Here is a 19,575-nt window from a genome sequence, read left to right on the forward strand (position 1 = left end):
GGAAAAGATGAGATGGTTGAGAGCTGCTGGCGGGTCAAGTGTTCTGCTCATAGCCTACATCACCGCTTTCATCATAAGAGCTTTTCAGAGATTGGTAGAGCTGTGGCTAGTTGTGCAAGAGGTAAGGCCGCCATCTACTGGCAGGACTATGTAATAACATGATGCACATTTGTCTATAGGCCTGTAATAGGCTAGCCTGACGAGCCAGACCCACATTAAAACTAGATGTACCGCAGAGCGGTACAAAATATGACCGCCACCCAGTCCAGCACATTTTTTTCACAAAACATAAATCACGCTGAAAGGCCTATATGATTCTAACTGTCTCACTAAATTGCATTAGCCACACTCAATTCTCACTGGTATCTGCTAGACAACAACTACCAAAACATAATTAGTTCATAGATTCCACATGTAAAATTCATGTTATACAACCCCACCCCCATCTTGCCTGTTCATAATTCTGAGAAATTCTTGAATTGTGTGCATGTGTGCGTGTACACGTTTATGTTTATGTGTGTGGGTGTGTGTGTGTGTGTGTGTGTGCGTGCTTGTGTGTTTGCCTGCGTATGTGTGTTTGTGCATGTGCATGCATGCATACATATGTCTACTGTGTGACTATGTGTCATACGTATGATTACTGTGAATGTATGTGTGTGCGTGTGTATCTGTTTATGCACATGTGTGCACATGAAATGGGTTAACATGACCCCTGGAGGCAAACATACGGAAAAAATTGGTCATCCTAGGCCCTACGGTTCTCAAGATATTCACAGAAAACTGTGTCTGCCCTACCCTCCTTTCCAGTACAGAGGGGGGGCTACAGATCAAAACGAAAAATGACGGTTCCATGCTATCCATGTGGGGGTACATGCCCACTAAGTTTCGTGTACCCCGGTCTTTCAGTGTCCCGGGAATCCTTGTTGGTGTACGGTCACTAAATGTACACATAAATTATTTTATTGTAAGGCCCCCCATGAACGAAAGTTCACAAAACTTGGCATGCATTCGGAGGGTGTCATAATGATCCTACACTTTCAATTTCGTGCAGTGTTGACCATGTCAGCCAGAGATATTGTGATGAAAACACCTAATTTTTTGCTTTTTAATTTTTAACTAGGTGGCACTATACATGAAATAAGTGGTAATGGGATGGGTTGACATGGCCCCTTGAGATCAACATACAAAAAAAAGGTGGACCTCCTAGGCCCTACGGTTCTCGAGATATTTACAGAAAACTGTCTCCGGCCACCTACAGGCCAGTTGGTGTATAGTAACATAAATAAATTTATTGTGTGGCCCCCCATGAACGGAATTCCACGAAACTTGGCGTGCATTCAGAGGGTGTCATAATGATCCTACACTTCCATACAAAAAAAAATGGTCCTCCTAAACCTGAGAAAACTGTGTCTGCCCTACCCTCCTTTCGGGGGGTGCAGTCCAGTGGGGGGGCTACAGATCAAAACGAAAAACAATGGTTCCATGCTATCCATATGGGGTTACATGCCCACCAAGTTTCGTCTACCCCGGTCTTTCAGTGTCCCGGGACTCATTGACGGAAATGTGGACATGCGAAAAAGAAAAAAAAAAGAAAAAAAAAAATCTGACTGCGCGGCGGTCATAATAAGGATAAAACAAGGCGTGTTTGTATTTTTGTGTCATTTTCAAGCAACCATAAAAATCTATATGGTAAGAGCTAAGTATATAGATGTTTAATGTGTAAAGTACCAATATTGTCCCAAGCCCTATTCCCAGAATAAATCCATAGTTACAGGCAAACATAACATTTACAATAAAAAATAGATTTTAGTGTAAAACACAACATAGCATTTTGCTCCACATAGATTTTTATGGTCCTACTAGCCACCCCACATACCATTTCAATTGCCTTAAAAAAATGACAAAAATACAAACACACCTTGTTTTATCCTTATTATTGGCCTTTTGTTTTGGAGACTAAACATTTTTGGACAACATTAACAAAGGATTATATTTCCTCAAATATAACTTTTTCGCATGTTTTTTTCTGAAACTAGGGACTTCTATAAAACCAATGAGACTGTGGTACAAACTTTTAATGATTGAATCGTACTGAGAACATGTTTGTCTGCCATGCTACAAAGTTTGGTGAGGCTAGGGATAATACTTTTTTAAGATATGAATGTCCAAACATGGCCTCCAAGATAAGGCCTTTTAGAGAGTGTAAACAATCAAGGGCAAAATGGAAAACTAGACATCTTGGAGAAGATCAAGACCGGCCACACACAAAGACTCTCAGACCATCTAAACACCATAGACGAAACTGGAAACATAAAATTCACTCATGAGGAGGAAGAACATAGATCCATCGCCTTCCTGGACATGAAAATACATCACATTGAGGATGGTAGCATCAAGATAAAAATATACAGAAAACCCACACACACAGACCAGTATCTACTATGGGCATCAGAGCACCCCACAGCACACAAGCTCTCAGTGGTCCGCACCCTATATGACCGTACCAAGGTCATCACTGACAACCATGACAGAGAGGAGGAGGAGAACCACATAAAACAGGCACTCAAAGCTTGCAACTACCCAAACTGGGCCATAAACAAAGGCAAGAGAGAGGTCCAGAGAAATAACAAGGAGGAGAAAAAGAAAAAAGGTTCTAGGCCTGAGAACCTAGGCATGGTCACCCTCCCATACGTCAGGGGGGTCACAGAACGGGTACAGCGAGCGATGAGGAAACACCACATCATCACACCAGTGAAGCCACACATCAAGCTTCGCCAAATCCTAGTACACCCTAAGGATCAGATTCCCCCTGAGAAAAGGTGTGATGTGATATACGAGATCCCTTGCCTAACATGCAATAAAACGTATATAGGAGAGACAGGCCGGCAATTCAGCACACGAAAAAAGGAACACCAGAAAGAATGTGAAAAGGAAACATCTGGAACGCTCACCCGTGCAACAAGAATGAAAGCAACACAAGAAAATCTGAAATCTGCCATTTCAGACCACTGTAAGAGGGAAAATCATCTTATGAACTGGGACGCAGCCAAAGTCATCAGAACGGAAAGCAACAAATTCCATCGATGGATCAAAGAGGCGGTTGAAATCAGGAAGCGGGCCCCAAAGACTGTGAACCGGGATGAAGGAGCCTACCAGCTATCCCACACCTGGGACACAGTCCTGCAGGGCAGCCCCCGGCTGTATGAAAAACCACCAGACAGCAGAGGGTGCCCCCCCCCCCCCCCCCCTCCGGAGCACCCCAGGGGACACGGCCATCCCACCACATCAGGTGGGGTGGAAAACGCCATATAACACAGCTCAGACCACGTCACACCACATCAGGTGGGATGGAAAACTCCATATAACACAGCTCAGACCACGTCACATCACATCAGGTGGGATGGAAAACGCCATATAACACAACTCAGACCACGTCACACCACATCAGGTGGGGTGGAAAACGCCATATAACACAGCTCAGACGACGTCACACCAACATCACGTGACACCTCTGATGAAGGCTACAGAGGCAAGGTAGCCGAAACTTGTCAGGTACACAATTTTACCTTATTGGCTTGTACAGAGAAACAGTACGAATTAGTAAAACAATAGAATTGAACAAAAATATTTTACAGGTTTTAGTTATGGAACCTAAACATTGTGTAGACAAACTTTGAGGAAAATCGAGGAGTCGGTGCTGCAAACATTTTCCTGGATTTTGTCTGATTTGACACAGAATGACTCAGTTACTACAAACTTTTGCTAACTACAATACATTCTAAAGCCATATAATTTGCCTGTCATCTGTTTTACGTGCAATCAATATTCAAACTAAAGTAACTGCACCCTAGACTAAGCTATTTTTAACTAGATAAGTCAGTTTTTGCTCCTTTATTCACCCCATGCCACCGTGTATCCCTGCCCAACTGCCATCTTCATGCCCCCATGTATCCCTGCCCAACTGGCATCTTCATGCCCCCATGTATCCCTGCCCAACTGGCATCTTCATGCCCCCATGTATCCCTGCCCAACTGGCATCTTCATGCCCCCCCATGCCCCCATGTATCCCTGCCCAACTGGCATCTTCATGCCCCCCCCTCTCTCTTTAGGCTGCTCTGAATACAAGTAAGAATAAGTATTCTAACTAAGTAAGTAAGAATACTAAGTAAGAATACTACATCTACATCTTGTCAGGCATTTTAGCCTACACCATGTCATAAACACCTAGATACCCACTCATTAGCCTAATTAGCTGGCTCAGGATGCCCTCTCTCACACTACCAGTTTGTACCACAAGGGGGCCTATGAGTAATTTGCTTGAAATGGGAAAATTCAATGATGCATAGGCTACAACAGCACCATAAATCCAGAAATCAAATTGAGTTACTGTGGGGTCTCTCCCTCTCTCTCTGTGTATGTGTGTGTGTGTGTGTCTGTCTGCTAAGAACTACCCACGGTTCCATGACACACTAAGAAGGTGGTGAGATCCGGCTGTACCAAACCAATAACCAGGGTTGGACCGGGGTTGTTTGGCCCTATGTGCGACCCTGCTTTTGTACAGACTAACACACATGTATAGAGGTGCTTGCACGCACACATACACACACACACACACACACACACACACACACAGGCAAACATTACAGTAGTTAGGAATGCTGCATACTGGCAGAAGTATACTTCTGCAATGCAACAACAGATGTGCATTTGGGTGTCATCAAAGTAAGTAAGTATATTAAGTATACTTGATCTGTTGTTGCAGATTTGTCTCAGTGAGGTTTGCACAGACACAACATTCTCATGATGTATGACAGTGTATATGCACAGTGTGGAGTCATTTGTATTGATTGCAGAATATTTACAGAAGTATAATTTGTGAGAGAGGATAAACAAGAATTCAAGGAGCAATGGTTTTCAGATGTGGTGGCTGCACTTTGCTTGTGTGTGAAGAAATACATTGACAGGACGGAAGGCGCGAGGTTTGTTAAGTAGTTGCAGGACTAGGGGATTTTACATCATGTCAATAACACCTAGATACTCACTCAATTTGGCCTAATTAGCTGACTCAGGATATCCTCTCTAAAACGACCAGTTTGTACCACAAGGGGGCCTATGGGTAATTTATGCATTTGGTTGACAATTCTATCCAAAGTCACTTACATTAAGGGCCAGTTTCCCAAGAGTAACTTGTGGGTAAGTGCACTACTCAAAGGCATATCGGTGGCAGACGGCAACTGAACCCACAACTTTTCTGGATACTGCATGCCTGAACCCACAACTTTTCTGGCTACTGCATGCCTGTTCTGAGCTTAGTCACATATGCTACTACTGCCCATCCAGGCAAAGCAAGGAACGTCATAGTGCACAATGATGCATAGGCTACAACAGCACCATAAATCCAGAAATCAAATTGAGTTATTGTGGGGTCTCTCTCTCTGTGTGTGTGTGTGTGTGTGTCTGTCTGCTAAGAACTACCCAAGGTTCCATGACACACTAAGAAGGTGGTGAGATCAGGCTGTGATCTCGACAAGAGATGAAATAAATATTTAACTACAAAGATACACATTAGATCACATCACTGTAAGTGCCAGAACATGTTTATTGGATGAATTACATGAATGTATCATCAATAAATCAATGATCAATCATCAATAAATACATCTACTGAAGATTTAGAACTTGCAGTCTAATTTTAACTCACATTTAAAATGAAACTTAAATTGAAATGTTGTACTGAATTTATTCAACTACATTTGTCTTTATTTGTTACTTTGCTGTTGAATTGAATTGAATTGAACATTGAATTGCCTCTGTGTATGAGAAAAGCAAGTAAGGCAAGGCAGCAGACTGAACTGAAAGGCTGATCAAACTGGGAATGTTTTCAGCCTGGATTTAATGGCACAAGCCCAACAAACACACGCACGCACGTCGCACACACACATGCACGCATGCACACACACACACACAAACTCACTTACATCAACATCTAAGTGTATCCTACAAATGTATGTACCGGTAGGTGATAAGCCAGGCAAGGCCAGGCAAGGTTATTTAAACATGTGGATGATGATGTCATGTTTCCTCACCCTGAGGGTGTGTACTGATGATGACGATTTCACCTGTGGCACACCTGGGAGAGTTTTAAACACATACACACACACACAGAAAAACGTGCGCACAAACGCACACACAGTTTAAACACACACACACAGTTTAAAAACACACGCATTCTCTCCCTCAGATCCACTCTCTCAGACAGCTCACTAAGCTGCATCACGCGGAGAAAAGAACACACACGACTCTCAACCGCAAAAATGCCACTGAGTAAGTCCCCCGGACATACCTTCAATTATACAGGAGATTTCTACTTGAGACCACAGTTTTGTCAAATGTATGAATATGTTAACAACTAACAGAATAAATTCATAGTCTCAAAGGACAAAATTAATTTCTATTCTTGCAAGCTGTTTGACGCCCTTGGCTGCTGGTGAATGTTGGAAGACCCACTCTAGCCAGTGATTAACTCCTATAAACTAATTTGACATGCAGTTTGCATCAGGAGCTGGCTAGATTTTTCAGCAAAGATCTTAAGGCATGTAGGATGCTTTGTCTTCCATTGTTGTAGATGCATGCTTGAAATGGGAAAATTCAGAGTTGGCGTCTGTTTTGATGTGATGTTTGTTAGAGATAAGGAAGGTCCGTTTTGATGTGATGTTTGTTAGAAATAAGGAAGGTCCGTTTTGATATGATGTTTGTTAGAGATAAGGAAGGTCTGTTTTGATGTGATGTTTTGTTAGAGATAAGGAAGGTCCGTTTTGATGTGATGTTTAGAGATAAGGAAGGTCCGTTTTGATGTGATGTTTTGTTAGAGATAAGGAAAGTCCGTTTTGATGTGATGTTTTGTTAGAAATAAGGAAGGTCCGTTTTGATGTGATGTTTTGTTAGAAATAAGGAAGGTCAAGCTCCACATGTGGAGGAACAACAAGGAGCACCACACGCGCGACATCAGTCTCAAACGTTTGCTGGTGCGTCGCGGCCAGAGCTTCCTGCTCACTATCAAAACCCGGCAGCAGTTCCAACCGGACTCCGACACCCTCCTGTTCACCGTGGAGACAGGTATGCCTACGCAGTATTCTATTCAAAGTTAATTCTATTTATTCATTATTCAGATCAGTATATTAAACCGTAAAGAGAAAAACAAAAGGAAAACGGTGAGCAAAAGTGAGATCTGAAAGAATCATCCTCTAGTCAGAAACCAGTGTAAGTTACATCATGAATTTTGAGTAACATCACAGCAGCATTAAGAGCAAGTGTGTTCGTCCTTCAGGACCCCGGGCATCAGAGGCAAAGGGCACGCTTTGTGTGTTTGGCTACCCGAAGCTAACGGACGGAAAGTGGACAGTGCAAGTTCAGAAGAGCAACCGAAAATCTACGACCTTCGCCATAAGCAGTCCAGCCGATGCCAGTGTGGGCTCCTACAACCTGTCTATTAGGGTAGGGTCACAGGATGCCCAGCCACGAATCATCACCAGCCTGGTGCTCCTCTTCAACCCCTGGTGTGCAGGTAGGGGCTCCCTGACACACACACACACACACAACATGAAACAAACTCACATGCAGGCCTGTATTTTGCCTTTTTTGCCTTGTCTGTATATGTTTGTGCACACTCTTTTTCTCTGTCTGACTGTGTGTGTGTGTGTGTGTGCGTGCGTGCGTGTGCGTGTCTGTGTGTGTGTGTGTGTGCGTGCGTGTGTGTGTGTGGGTATGTGTGTGTGTGTGTACATACGTGTGTGTATGTGTGTGTGTACATACGTGTGTGTATGTGTGTGTGTATGTGTGTGTGTGTACATACGTGTGTGTGTATGTGTGTGTGTGTGTATGAAGAGGACTGGGTGCACCTCCCAGAGGAAGCAGAGAGGCAGGAGTACGTGATGAGTGAACAGGGCCTCATCTACAGAGGATCTGATAGCTACATCAGCCCCATGGCCTGGGACTTTGGACAGGTGCAATGACTTCCTAAAACCACTGAATGGGAACACACAGTCTAGTGTATTCATTTCCACAACATACAATCCATGGACACCAAAGTTAAACAATGCCTTGTTTGTTTTTTTCTTTATCAACAATCATGTTACATTTCACGATCGCATTCACTACTCAGTAATAGGGATCGACCGATATGGATTTTTTAGTGCCGATACCGATACCGATTTTTTTCCATCAGCCTAAGCCGATGACCGATACAGGCTGCCGATTTTCTTGAGCCGATATTTGGAGCCGATACTGCTTTTATTTTGCTCCCTCAATTTACATCATACAAATGACACATAATTACACAAATGATAACAAATGTTATAAGTCTCGATTTAAAAAAGGAACATTGAACTTATGGATGGGTGCACTGAATATGGTTAACTGTGCAAAATGCTTTCATCAACATCTTACAACACAGCCTTGATGACGCATTGCTTGCTGACATACTATAAGACATAATTCAGGTCATCACAAAATGTCCTTTGTCAACACATTTAAATAATTTAAGAAAACAATAAGCCTGAAAATTAGCTATTGAAATAAAGTGCTTGATTTGTAATTTAAGACTGCATGGTTTCAATTTTTCTATGTCTATATTTTTCTAAAAAAAAAGCTGCCAGATGTCAACCACAGAACATAAATCAGCAGAGGAAAATAACGTGGTGTCAAATGTTTCTGTTCTAAACGGCATCAACGTCAATAGGTAGCCTATATAAACATATCTCTCAGTTTTAAAATCTCTCCTTCAGGTAGCGCAGCACTCTCATATCGCTGTGATGCGTGTGTCCCACTGAGTGAGACAGACAGACGCACACACAAACTTCTGTTTGGTAGCTGACGAACCACCATTGAACTGGATTGATAATGATAACGTTAGCAAACGGCTCTAAACAAGTAAGGCATACACGGTATGTCTGGTACATGATAAACGTTAACACGAATTAATATTCAACTACATATAACACGTCTCTCATTATTAAAGCTCTGATATCACTTCGATGGCAACTCCGCCCGCTCGAAGGGAGAGGGGGAGGGAGACGCACACACCACACGCGTCCAAAACTCAGCCAGGTGGTCGCTGAATAAAACTCCCACAAATACCACGGAACAACGTCGGCATTACTTAATCATATGATTGACCAGTGTTCGTAACAGCTACCGCTACCCCATGCAAACGGATAGCCTACAACTTAGTGCAGCTCCCTAAATACAATGGCAAGCAGTCTTATAGAAGAGGGGCATTCAGGGAGGGAGACACACACACACCACACGCGTCCAACACTCAGCCAGGTGGTCGCTGAATAAAACTCCCACAAATACCACGGAACAACGTTGGCATTAATCATATGATCAGTGTTTGTAACAGCTAGCTACCGCATGCACATGGATAGCCTAGCCTACAACTTAGCTATTTGCAGCTACCTAAATACAATGGCAAGCAGTTTTATAAACGAGGCATTAGCATTAAATAAAGTAGGCTACCTATATCATTCGCATTTTCCACTTGGAAAATACACTTGCTTCCACCTTCAAAGTGTATGGCAATATTTAAGCTAAGTCAAACAGTTAAAAGATGCTTTGAAAGTTTAAAGTTTACTGTTGTCTTGAAGAGCAGGCTTTCAGCTCTGTTCGTGGGGGAGGGGCAGTCTGCACGTGAATTGCAGAGTCTCCAGCAACACAGAGCTGCCTGTGGACACCTGTATGTAAATAATGCAGGGAAAAAAACTATCGGCGAACGCAGGCGCTTATCGGCCGATGCCGATACATGTAAAAAACGCAAATATCGCCCGATATATCGGCCGGCCGATATATCGGTCGATCCCTACTCAGTAACCTGTTTGTATCAATGCGCTGATCAGTACCAAGCATCAATTGTATCATATGCATAACAGAAAAAATAACCGCATCAATATAACCAAAAGTAGTTCCCATATCTATTCAAACATAACAATTGGCTCTGTATATGAAATGTGCTATGTAAATAAACTTGCCTTGCCTAGCGTTGATGTGGGTGGTGTTCATGTGTATGTGGATGTCTCATTTGCCTTCAGTTTGAGGACGATGTGGTGGACATCTGCTTAAAGCTGCTGGACATGAACCCCAAGTGTCTGAAGGACGCTGTGGAGGACTTCTCTGCCCGCTGCAACCCCATCTACGTAGGGAGGGTGGTCAGTGCTATGGTAGGCACATGTTGTTATTTCTCTTTTTTAATCATCATTATTTCTAAACACTTTCTTTAAAGGGGCAATGTGTAGGACGTACCATCTTGTCCACAACGACTTCCAGTGATTCGATACAGTGCCTCTAGTGGTTCAATGTTATATGACAAGAGAGTACAGTCCAAAGCTAGCTATTTAACCTGCTAACTTAGTGTGATAACTTTAGTTTGATACTGAAAATCCTACAGAGTGTGTATTATTTATTGCTTATGTGATATTTATAAGTCCTCACATAGTGTGTGTGTGTGTGTGTGGAGGAGCAGTGTTAGCGTCACAACCTGACAATCATTTGCCGCTGCGATTCTGTGTTGCTTTGCATAATGCTCCTGCTAAATCTTCAAACAGCACCTACAGACATATCTGAGCCTACCTTTTTATATTTTTTTCCTTACAGAGTCACAGTTTGTTAAGTTTATGGTTATAGTTATTATTCTGTTAGATCCTATTTGGTCTGTTCATAATACTGGGATTTTTTTAGGCTTTTTGATTTTACTATAAACTGTTCATTTTTAAGGTTAATGTAAAGTTTATTGATGTCATTGTAAGTCACTTTGGACCTTAGCATTAGCTAAATACCATAAACATGAAAGCATAAATAGACTACTACTCACTTAACTTCTACTACTACTCAGATCAATGCTAATGATGACCGTGGCGTCGTGGCGGGTCGCTGGCAAACGCCATACTCTGGCGGAGTGGCCCCCACCCACTGGAACGGCAGCGTGGACATCCTGCGGCAGTGGTACAAGACCTCCTGCTCCCCCGTCAAGTACGGCCAGTGCTGGGTGTTTGCTGGGGTCATGTGCACAGGTGAGACCCGGAACTGTCGTGATTTTTTAAGTATATTTATGGAGTTGTTTTGCCTTTATTGTGAAAGGACAGTGAAGAGAGTGACAGGAACTGAGTGGGAGAAAGAGATGGGCTGGGATCAGGAAATGACCCGGGTCGGACTCAAATCCGGGTCCCCATGGGCAGTAGGACCCCATGTGAACAATCTATTTCTGTTGTCTCTATGGTAACAATGCTGCTGATGGTAAGCTCTTTGTAAATACATTCACCTACAAGCACTGTGCAGCCACCATGTAACACCTGACTTCTGTTTGTCCTGATGTGAAATGGCTTCAGTTCAGATGTGATCAGTCTCTTCTAAGTCTCTCTCTCAATCATAGATCAGTCAGGCTATCATTTAAGCCATCTTACACGTTTTGTGATGCTTTGCTTGGCATTGAGTTCATCAACAGTCAACAGCAAAAGGATGTCTCACTTGTGTGTGCGTGTGTGTGTGTTTGTTTGTGTATGTGTGTGTATGTGTGTTTGTTTGTTTTGTGTGTCAGTTATGAGGTGTTTGGGAATCCCATGCCGTGTGGTCAGCAACTTCCAGTCTGCGCACGACACCGATAAAAACCTGATTATCGATGAGTACTACTCCGAAGATGGGGAGAGCCTAGCTAAGGAGAGCCACGACAGTGTGTGGTGAGTCCAACCAGAAATTAGAACAATAAAAATCTAATCAAATATGATGCAAGATTGCAGTTGGGGTCGGTAAAGGATAGCCAATTGTACACATGACCACACAACTGTAATCCTTTACCGACCACACAACTGTTATCCTTTAGCTACCACACAGCTGTTATCCTTTAGCTACCACACAGCTGTTATCCTTTACTGATCACACAGCTATTATCCTTTAGCTACCACACAGCTGTTATCCTTTACTGATCACACAGCTATTATCCTTTAGCTACCACACAGCTATTATCCTTTAGCTACCACACAGCTGTTATCCTTTAGCTACCACACAGCTGTTATCCTTTACTGATCACACAGCTATTATCCTTTAGCTACCACACAGCTATTATCCTTTAGCTACCACACAGCTGTTATCCTTTACTGATCAAACAGCTATTATCCTTTAGCTACCACACAGCTGTTATCCTTTAGCTACCACACAGCTGTTATCCTTTATCTACCACACTGCTGTTATCCTTCACCGACCAACCCCCCCCTCTCACTTATATCATATTGCTTACAAACATTACAGGTGTTTAGAGCCTCATCTTAATCCCTTTTAGCATGCAGAGTAAATTAGACTTGTGTCCCCTGCCTATATTCACTTTAAGAGGTGCTTAGTTTTGTTGTGATCACCTTTTCTCACTGCTTCTGTCTGACTGTCTGTGCCAGTTTGACAGGTATAATCTCAAATTCAGCCAGCGGAGGAAGCTTTGCACTTGCCTGACACTGATGAATTCACTTGTGTGTGTGTGTGTGTGTGTGTGTGTTCAGGAACTTCCACGTGTGGGTAGAGGGGTGGATGAAGCGTCCAGACCTCAATGCAGGGTCTACGTATGATGGCTGGCAGGTGCTGGACCCCACCCCACAGGAGAAGAGTACAGGTAACACACACACACGCACACACTTTCTCTCTTACACACACAGACACACATTCACACGCACACTCTCTCTCTCACTCACTCACACACACACACACACACACACACGCTACTGAAATTCCTCGTGTCCTCTCTCGTAGGAGTGTACTGCTGCGGTCCATCCTCTGTGAAGGCTGTTCTTGAGGGACACACTGACCTGAAGTACGACGTGCCGTTCGTCTTCGCTGAAGTCAACGCCGATCGAGTTACGTGGATGCTCATGAAAGACGGCTCAAAGCGGAGGCTGCACACGGACACTTCACAGATTGGCCGCAACATCAGCACCAAAGCTGTTGGCGAAGACAAACGAGACGACATCACAGCCAACTACAAATACCCAGAGGGTGAGAGGAATGTCCCACACACAGCACATATGTTTTCTGTGATGATGACAACTTAGTTGTTTGTAGTTCTCGGTTTGTGAGGTTTTAATTGTCTCAAATGAAAAGATATAATGTCCGCAACACTGCTTTTGACTCCCATATATTTAATATACAAAAGGCAACGTTTCCACCCTGCTGGGTCTTCTTCAGGCAAATGGTGGACACATTTGATGAAGGGATATGTGTAGGCCTTACAATCAGCTGACCTACTGTACCATGTGATGTCAACTGGTATGGTTTTTTGCTGAGGTTTTAACTGTCTCCCATGATGTTCATTGGAATGCACACACAAGTGATAACAAGCACTGAATAGGGAAGTTTTTCCATTTTGAGGGGTTGGGCATTAGCTTTCCATAAACACATCCTTATATATTTGACTTAATCAGATTATGTGTTGTTTGTAGTTCTCGGTGGGGGCGATTTGGGAGGTTTCAATTTTGGCCCATGATGTACATTGGAATGCACATATCAATCAGAGTTACTCAAACACCCTAGCTAGCCACACACCCTCTCTCAAATGAATGGCTGTCTTAAAAGGGGGTTTTAAATAAAAAATTAACTAAAATATACAAATGAAAATAAATGAAGAACTTGGGAAGTTAGGAAGTTAAACAGCTACAGCTGTGGCCCATCCTTTCGTTGTTCCACTTTGTACCACAAGGTCCCAATAAGGAGTCACTATAGTGAAAACATCAACCATTGGCCTGACTGGTTTTCCTGCCCTACATGCTGATCCCGGTCGGTTCTTGTTCCTCAGGTTCTAAGAAGGAACGTCAGGTGTTTGAGGAAGCCGTGCGGAGAGGAAACGAGACCAAGCCCCGTCCAGAGAAGCCGGACAAGCCAGAGCCGGCCGCAGTGACGCTGAAGATCACGGAGGAGAGCCAGCCGGTCATGGGGCAGGACATCGTGATGAGTCTGGTCCTACGCAGCGAGCAACGCAGGGGGCTCAGCGTCCAGCTCAACGCCCAGGCCATGAGGTACACAGGTGTGCCAGACAGCCAGGTGTGGCACGAGGAGAAGGATGTTGTGATTCAGCCAAAAAAGGGTGGGTGTACCGACCTGATACCTGAATATACCTGAAACCTGAAGATACTCGAAACTGGACTTTACACAAGTGGTCGAGTTCTTTTAATATATGAATGAAGTGTTTACATTTCTTAATCTGAATCTTATCAGCAGTAATGGCACCATGCCAATGTAATTCTCTGTGTGTGTGTGTGTGTGTGTGTGTGTGTGTGCCTTTACAGACGTTAAGGTTTCTATCCGGATCCCGTTCTCTTCGTACGGGACCAAAATGCTGGACAACAACAGTCTGAAGGTGTCCGCAGTGGTGCAGGACAAGCAACACCCAGGAGACGGCTACCTAGCTGAGAAGAACATCGTGCTGAAGGAGCCCGCACTCACCGTCCAGGTTTGTCCATACTGACTTGCACAGTTCATTCATGAACCAACATTGTGCAATATTTACAGACACTTTTATAGAAAAGCAACAGTTTTTGGAATATAAGCACTGCACTCCCAGGGTATTCAACTTATAACCTTGGTGTTGTCAACAACACCTTGCCCTACCAATTGATCTACAGGAACCAGGAGCCATAGTATTAGCAGAGTCCTTATAGGCAAGTCCCCCAACTGGGCGGCCATCTTGGTAACACACTTTGGGCAGTTATCGAGCAGTTATCGGGCAGCTATTTTCTTACAGGAAGGGGCGGAATATGTGTAGACATTAAAAACTAACCCCATGCTTTTCTATGGAGTACTGTGCCTCAAAGTTAGATTAGAAAGTCTCTGGTATTAGTTGAAGTATTCCAAGGCTAAATGAGTTAGCCTTGCACTCTTGCACTAACAAGAATGTGGATCCATTTCCCAGAAGAGAACTAACAGACTATACAGTTTCTTTACTGTAGCTTATTTGAATGAAACCCAGCCGCACGCACGCACTGTAGCTTATTTGAATGAAACCGGTCAATGCCAAATATAGACCAACAGAGAGGTCTAAGTATTGCAGTATTTACATTTATACTACAGTATACTACTAATATATTTACAGTGTTTATCATTTACATGTGTTCATTTAGCAAACACTTTTATCCACAGTTACATATGTCAATACACAACTTACACATGTCAATTATATTACAAAGGCCATTGTCTCTGGAGCAACTTGGGGTTAAGTGCCTTGTTCAAGGGCACAACGGTGGAAGTCGGGAGTTGAACCCACTATTCAGGCTACTGAATGCTAGCCCAGCTCCTAAACCACTACACTACCACCGTCCCAATTGTATTGTATTGCACTGTATTGTTTTCATAATAGCCATTTTATTTCATGTCGTATGCTTGTGTTTAGGCCCCCAGCACGTGTGAGCAGTGGGTTAAAGGGACAGCAGAGATCACCTTCCACAACCCAGTGCCCAGCACACTCAAAGACGGGGTCTTCACAATATCAGGCAGTGGGCTGTTACATACTTCTGTTGTGCTCAGGTAACCTAGCCGCACGCACGCACGCACGCACGCACGCGATTGGTACAAGAAGGTTTCACTTAAGCCTTAAGGCCCACCCAGTGCTAACGTAAAAGGTCTCTCAGAGGTCTCACGTGATACGTGAAGGCATCCCATAGGTCTTGGTGACCCGTTACGACACCAAAAGAGAATGGAGTGTTACAGATGTAACCTTGGTTGAGTGGAGTTGATCTCATGGTAGAATGCAGTGTGGACATTGTTGTTCTTGTAAACTCAAGCAATAGTCACTTTAAAGCAGCTTTTATAGTAGTTTTTAGCTTTATCATTATGTTTGTCATTGACAGAGTATGTAGGTCAGTGCAGAGGACACATTTCAATAAAGGTAACTGAAATGAGAAATGAGTAGCAGATCTACTGCTTGATATGAATAATAATGTATGTTAAAGGCACAATCTGCAGTTCTGAAGACAGGTTGTTGAATTAGATTTATCACATTTGACAGGAAGTGTTCACACACTGTACTTTTCCGTGCAAAATTGTCATACGATTTGAAAATAAATACGACCCCATGTTGTGTCTATCACGTTTGCAAACCAACTCTGTTTTTGTCCATCAAAAAAGTTTCACGATATAAAATTAAGAAAATCAGTCAAGGGGCTTAGATTGATTACAGATTACAACGTTTGTATTTGTTTGTTTTTTAGAGTTGCCGAGGTGGTGCATGACCAACGCGTGCGTCTTCAGATCCCTTTCGTGCCCTACCGGGCCGGCTCCAAGAAGCTGGTGGTCAATTTTGACTGCTGTACCTTCAGGGACATCAAGGCCAGCTGCAACGTGGAGGTCAATCCCACCCAGGAACCAGATGAACCATCAGATAACGGTCTCGTCAACGACTTTGGTTTCTTTAATGCTTCACACAACACACACATGCACACGCACTTCGGCACACATACATACACACACTCATCATTCACATACACTCACTCACACACTCGCATCGTCCTCTAGTTGATTCTTGAGAAAATGGGTAACACTTTATTTTAATGTGTTGCTGTTACAGTGTACTTACCTAATTAGGTACAGTGGTACAACCTGTGTAACAACATGGACTATCAGGTACTATCATTGTACTTGCATATTGTATTACTGATCTATGATCTAATCTATTACTACTAATCTATTAATACTAACAAGGTTGTAGCAGCACAGCTGTTACATGTACACTGAAGACAATAAGGCCTTGACTGGAGCTAAGAATGCTTTGTATATCAAATCTATCATGACCAGATTTACCCCATCCAGCAGGTCTCAGGTCAGCTCTTTGCCTCTGATGTAAATTTAGGCAAATTGGCAAAGTTTTGTAAAAGCACTCAGTATTACAATGTAACAACTATATGTAGGTACCCACAAATACATAATGCAAGTACAATGATAGTATCTGATAGTTCATGTTGTTACACAGGTTGTACCACTGTACCTAATTAGGTAGGTACACTGTAACAGCGACACATTAAAATAAAGTGTTACCCATATTTTTAATTGCAAATGTTATTAAGGATTAACAATTCCCTATTACTAAATTAGTGTGTCCAGAGAGGGGTTCAGTCATTCCTAATAAAATGTGTTCAAATGTTTTTACTATTGAAAGCATCATGAGAAGGAACATTAAAAATGTCTAATATGAGCAAGACTGTTTCCAAATGACGTGTGTTTTTAGAAGGTTTCACAGTTATATTTTTGTCAACTGGATCAGATATTTCATTAAAATGAAATAAAGGTTGGCCAGCTGTCACACAGATTTCACCTCAGCAGAATACATCATTTTGATTTTGTAGGAAATTATTTTGATTTTTAAGGCATACACTCTGGGGGTATGTTCATGAGCAGCTACAGTGCTACACTCTGGGGGCATGTTCATGAGCAGCTACAGTGCTACATTGTGGGGGCATGTTCATGAGCCCCCATGTTCATGCCCCAGAATGTAGCACTGTAGCAGCTAGCATAAAGGTAAAAATCTGGTAAATCTGATAAATATATTTAATTTGACATGGCATTAAGTATACTTTTTTAAAATTTAGCATTTTGTTTGTCGTATTTCTGAAGAAACAATGGTTAAGCAATGCCGATAGCTAAGTGTTTAAAGGCACTATGAGGAATTCTGTAGGCTTTGAATTGTCACTTGGTTTGACGCATATTTGCTTTGATTTCAAATCCAGGCCCTAAGATGAAACACGTCTGTGCAATAAACATGTTTGTATGCAAAGTGCGGCCTTTTTCTTCTTTGATGTTTCAAATCATTGTGTGCCATGCGGTTATGTTCTAATAAACAAACTCCGACAGACACGACTCTTGCTCTTGATATTTGATGTAAAAAAAAATCTGTCCTTGTTTTAAAACATATATTTTATTTCTCGATGATCTCTACACTCTTTGCATAATATTCTAACGCAATAAATGGATATGGATAAATTGCGTACACGCATATTTGACATCCTAGCTCTGTCCACTCACTCATCATCTCTTCCCTCTTTCTACTTTGCCTTTTCTCTTCTGTAGAATGCTGTTCCGACAGATGCAGCGATCCTACTTGCCGTGATTTCACAACAAACTACTGCCCTGAATGTTGTCCCCCAGACTGTGATGAAGGTGCAACTCAACAGCACTGATGCCATCGTTGTAGAATGTTACTGTAAGATTATGTGCAGTAATAAGTATAAGCGAGTAGAAAATGCCATTTGAATGAATAGGGAAAAAAAACGACTTTGCACTATATTCTGCATATTGCACTATGTTCTTGCACTATATGAATAAAATTGACATGAATTGAACCCACAACTTTTCAAGCTGCTGTATGTTAGCCCAGCTCCATAACCACTAATTGAATCTTGGGCTGTTCTCAGCTGGAGTACATGCACACACACACCCACACACACACACACGTCTCTCAGACACACAAACATACCTGCACACCGGTGGGGTAGGCTATATACTGGTTCTAGCCTAGACTATAGCCTAATCTAGGGTTTTATTAACCTGTTCATAATATGTGAGTGAGTGACTTTTGGAGTCATGTTTTAGAATGTCAATTATAACATGATAATATGTTAAAGGCTAGTATTTATTAAGCAATTTGCTTACCGATCTAATAGATCTACTGAGGATACCATCTCTCATGTCCTTCATACCACCCTTAGGCATATTGACAGTGGAAAAGGGAATTATGTGAGGCTGCTGTTTATTGATTACAGTTCAGCATTCAACACCATTGTTCCTCACATGCTGGACTCTAAGCTCAAAGATCTTGGACTAAACACCTCCCTCTGTGACTGGATTTTGAACTTTCTTTCTGGCAGACCCCAAGTAGTGAGAATGGGCCAGTTCACCTCAAATTCCATCATTCTGAACACAGGAGCTCCACAGGGCTGTGTCTTGAGCCCACTGCTCTACTCTCTCTACACTTATGACTGTGTCATCTCACAGCTCCACTTCCATCGTTAAGTTTGCTGATGATAGTCCTGGGCCTCATCTCCGACAACGATGAAACTGCACATCTCTGAGGACCTGACCTGGGTTAGCCTACTCACATCCAAGCTTAGGTTAAAAAGGCCAGACAACGAATGTACCATCTAAGACAACTCTGGAAATCAGTTGGAAATCAGGTTATCCCCCCAGCGATTTTAAAAACATTTTACAGTGGGGTCATAGATAGATAGATACTTTATTGATCCTCAAGGGGAAATTCAAGAGTCATAGAGAGTATACTGACGCAGTGTATCACTGTGTGGTATGCCAACAGCACTGAGTAAGACCGCAACGCCTTGCAGAGAGTGGTGCGCTTAGCCGAGCGCATCTCTAGGACTTCTCTCCCCTCCCTGCATGATATATACATCAGACGTTGCAAGAACAGAGCCACTAAAATCGTAAAGGACTCCATCCATCCCAGTAACTGTTTGTTCAGTTTGTTGAAGTCAGGCAAGCGCTTCTGCAGTTTGAAGGCCAAAACTGAGAGACTAAGGAAAAGCTATTTCCCGCAGGCCATTAGACTCCTCA

At 42.8% G+C, this 19,575-nt stretch overlaps 1 protein-coding gene across 2 annotated transcripts; it reads left to right on the forward strand.

Annotated features, from left to right (window-relative positions):
• The first annotated feature begins 6,182 nt into the window (after window positions 1-6,182).
• LOC143137575 (protein-glutamine gamma-glutamyltransferase 6-like) lies at window positions 6,183-18,353 on the forward strand. 2 transcript variants are annotated; one of them, XM_076297824.1, is made up of 14 exons: window positions 6,184-6,324; window positions 6,946-7,116; window positions 7,328-7,564; window positions 7,885-8,003; window positions 10,086-10,214; window positions 10,886-11,063; window positions 11,588-11,726; window positions 12,537-12,646; window positions 12,784-13,026; window positions 13,823-14,110; window positions 14,313-14,476; window positions 15,413-15,546; window positions 16,230-16,405; window positions 18,082-18,353. In XM_076297824.1, the coding sequence occupies exons 1-14, from the start codon at window positions 6,315-6,317 to the stop codon at window positions 18,189-18,191; spliced, it is 2,208 nt and encodes a 735-aa protein (XP_076153939.1). In that variant the 5' UTR covers window positions 6,184-6,314; the 3' UTR covers window positions 18,192-18,353. The 2 variants fall into 2 exon arrangements, with proteins under 2 accessions (XP_076153938.1, XP_076153939.1); XM_076297823.1 differs by lacking the exon at window positions 18,082-18,353 and having other exon boundaries at window positions 6,183-6,324; window positions 16,230-17,871.
• The last annotated feature ends 1,222 nt before the right edge of the window (window positions 18,354-19,575 follow it).

Source organism: Alosa pseudoharengus, unplaced genomic scaffold (genome assembly GCF_046254945.1).
Source record: "Alosa pseudoharengus isolate Yale_2024_CS ecotype anadromous, Long Island Sound unplaced genomic scaffold, YU_APseudo_1.1 YU_APseudo_1.1_scf_21, whole genome shotgun sequence".
Lineage (NCBI taxonomy): Eukaryota > Metazoa > Chordata > Actinopteri > Clupeiformes > Clupeidae > Alosa > Alosa pseudoharengus.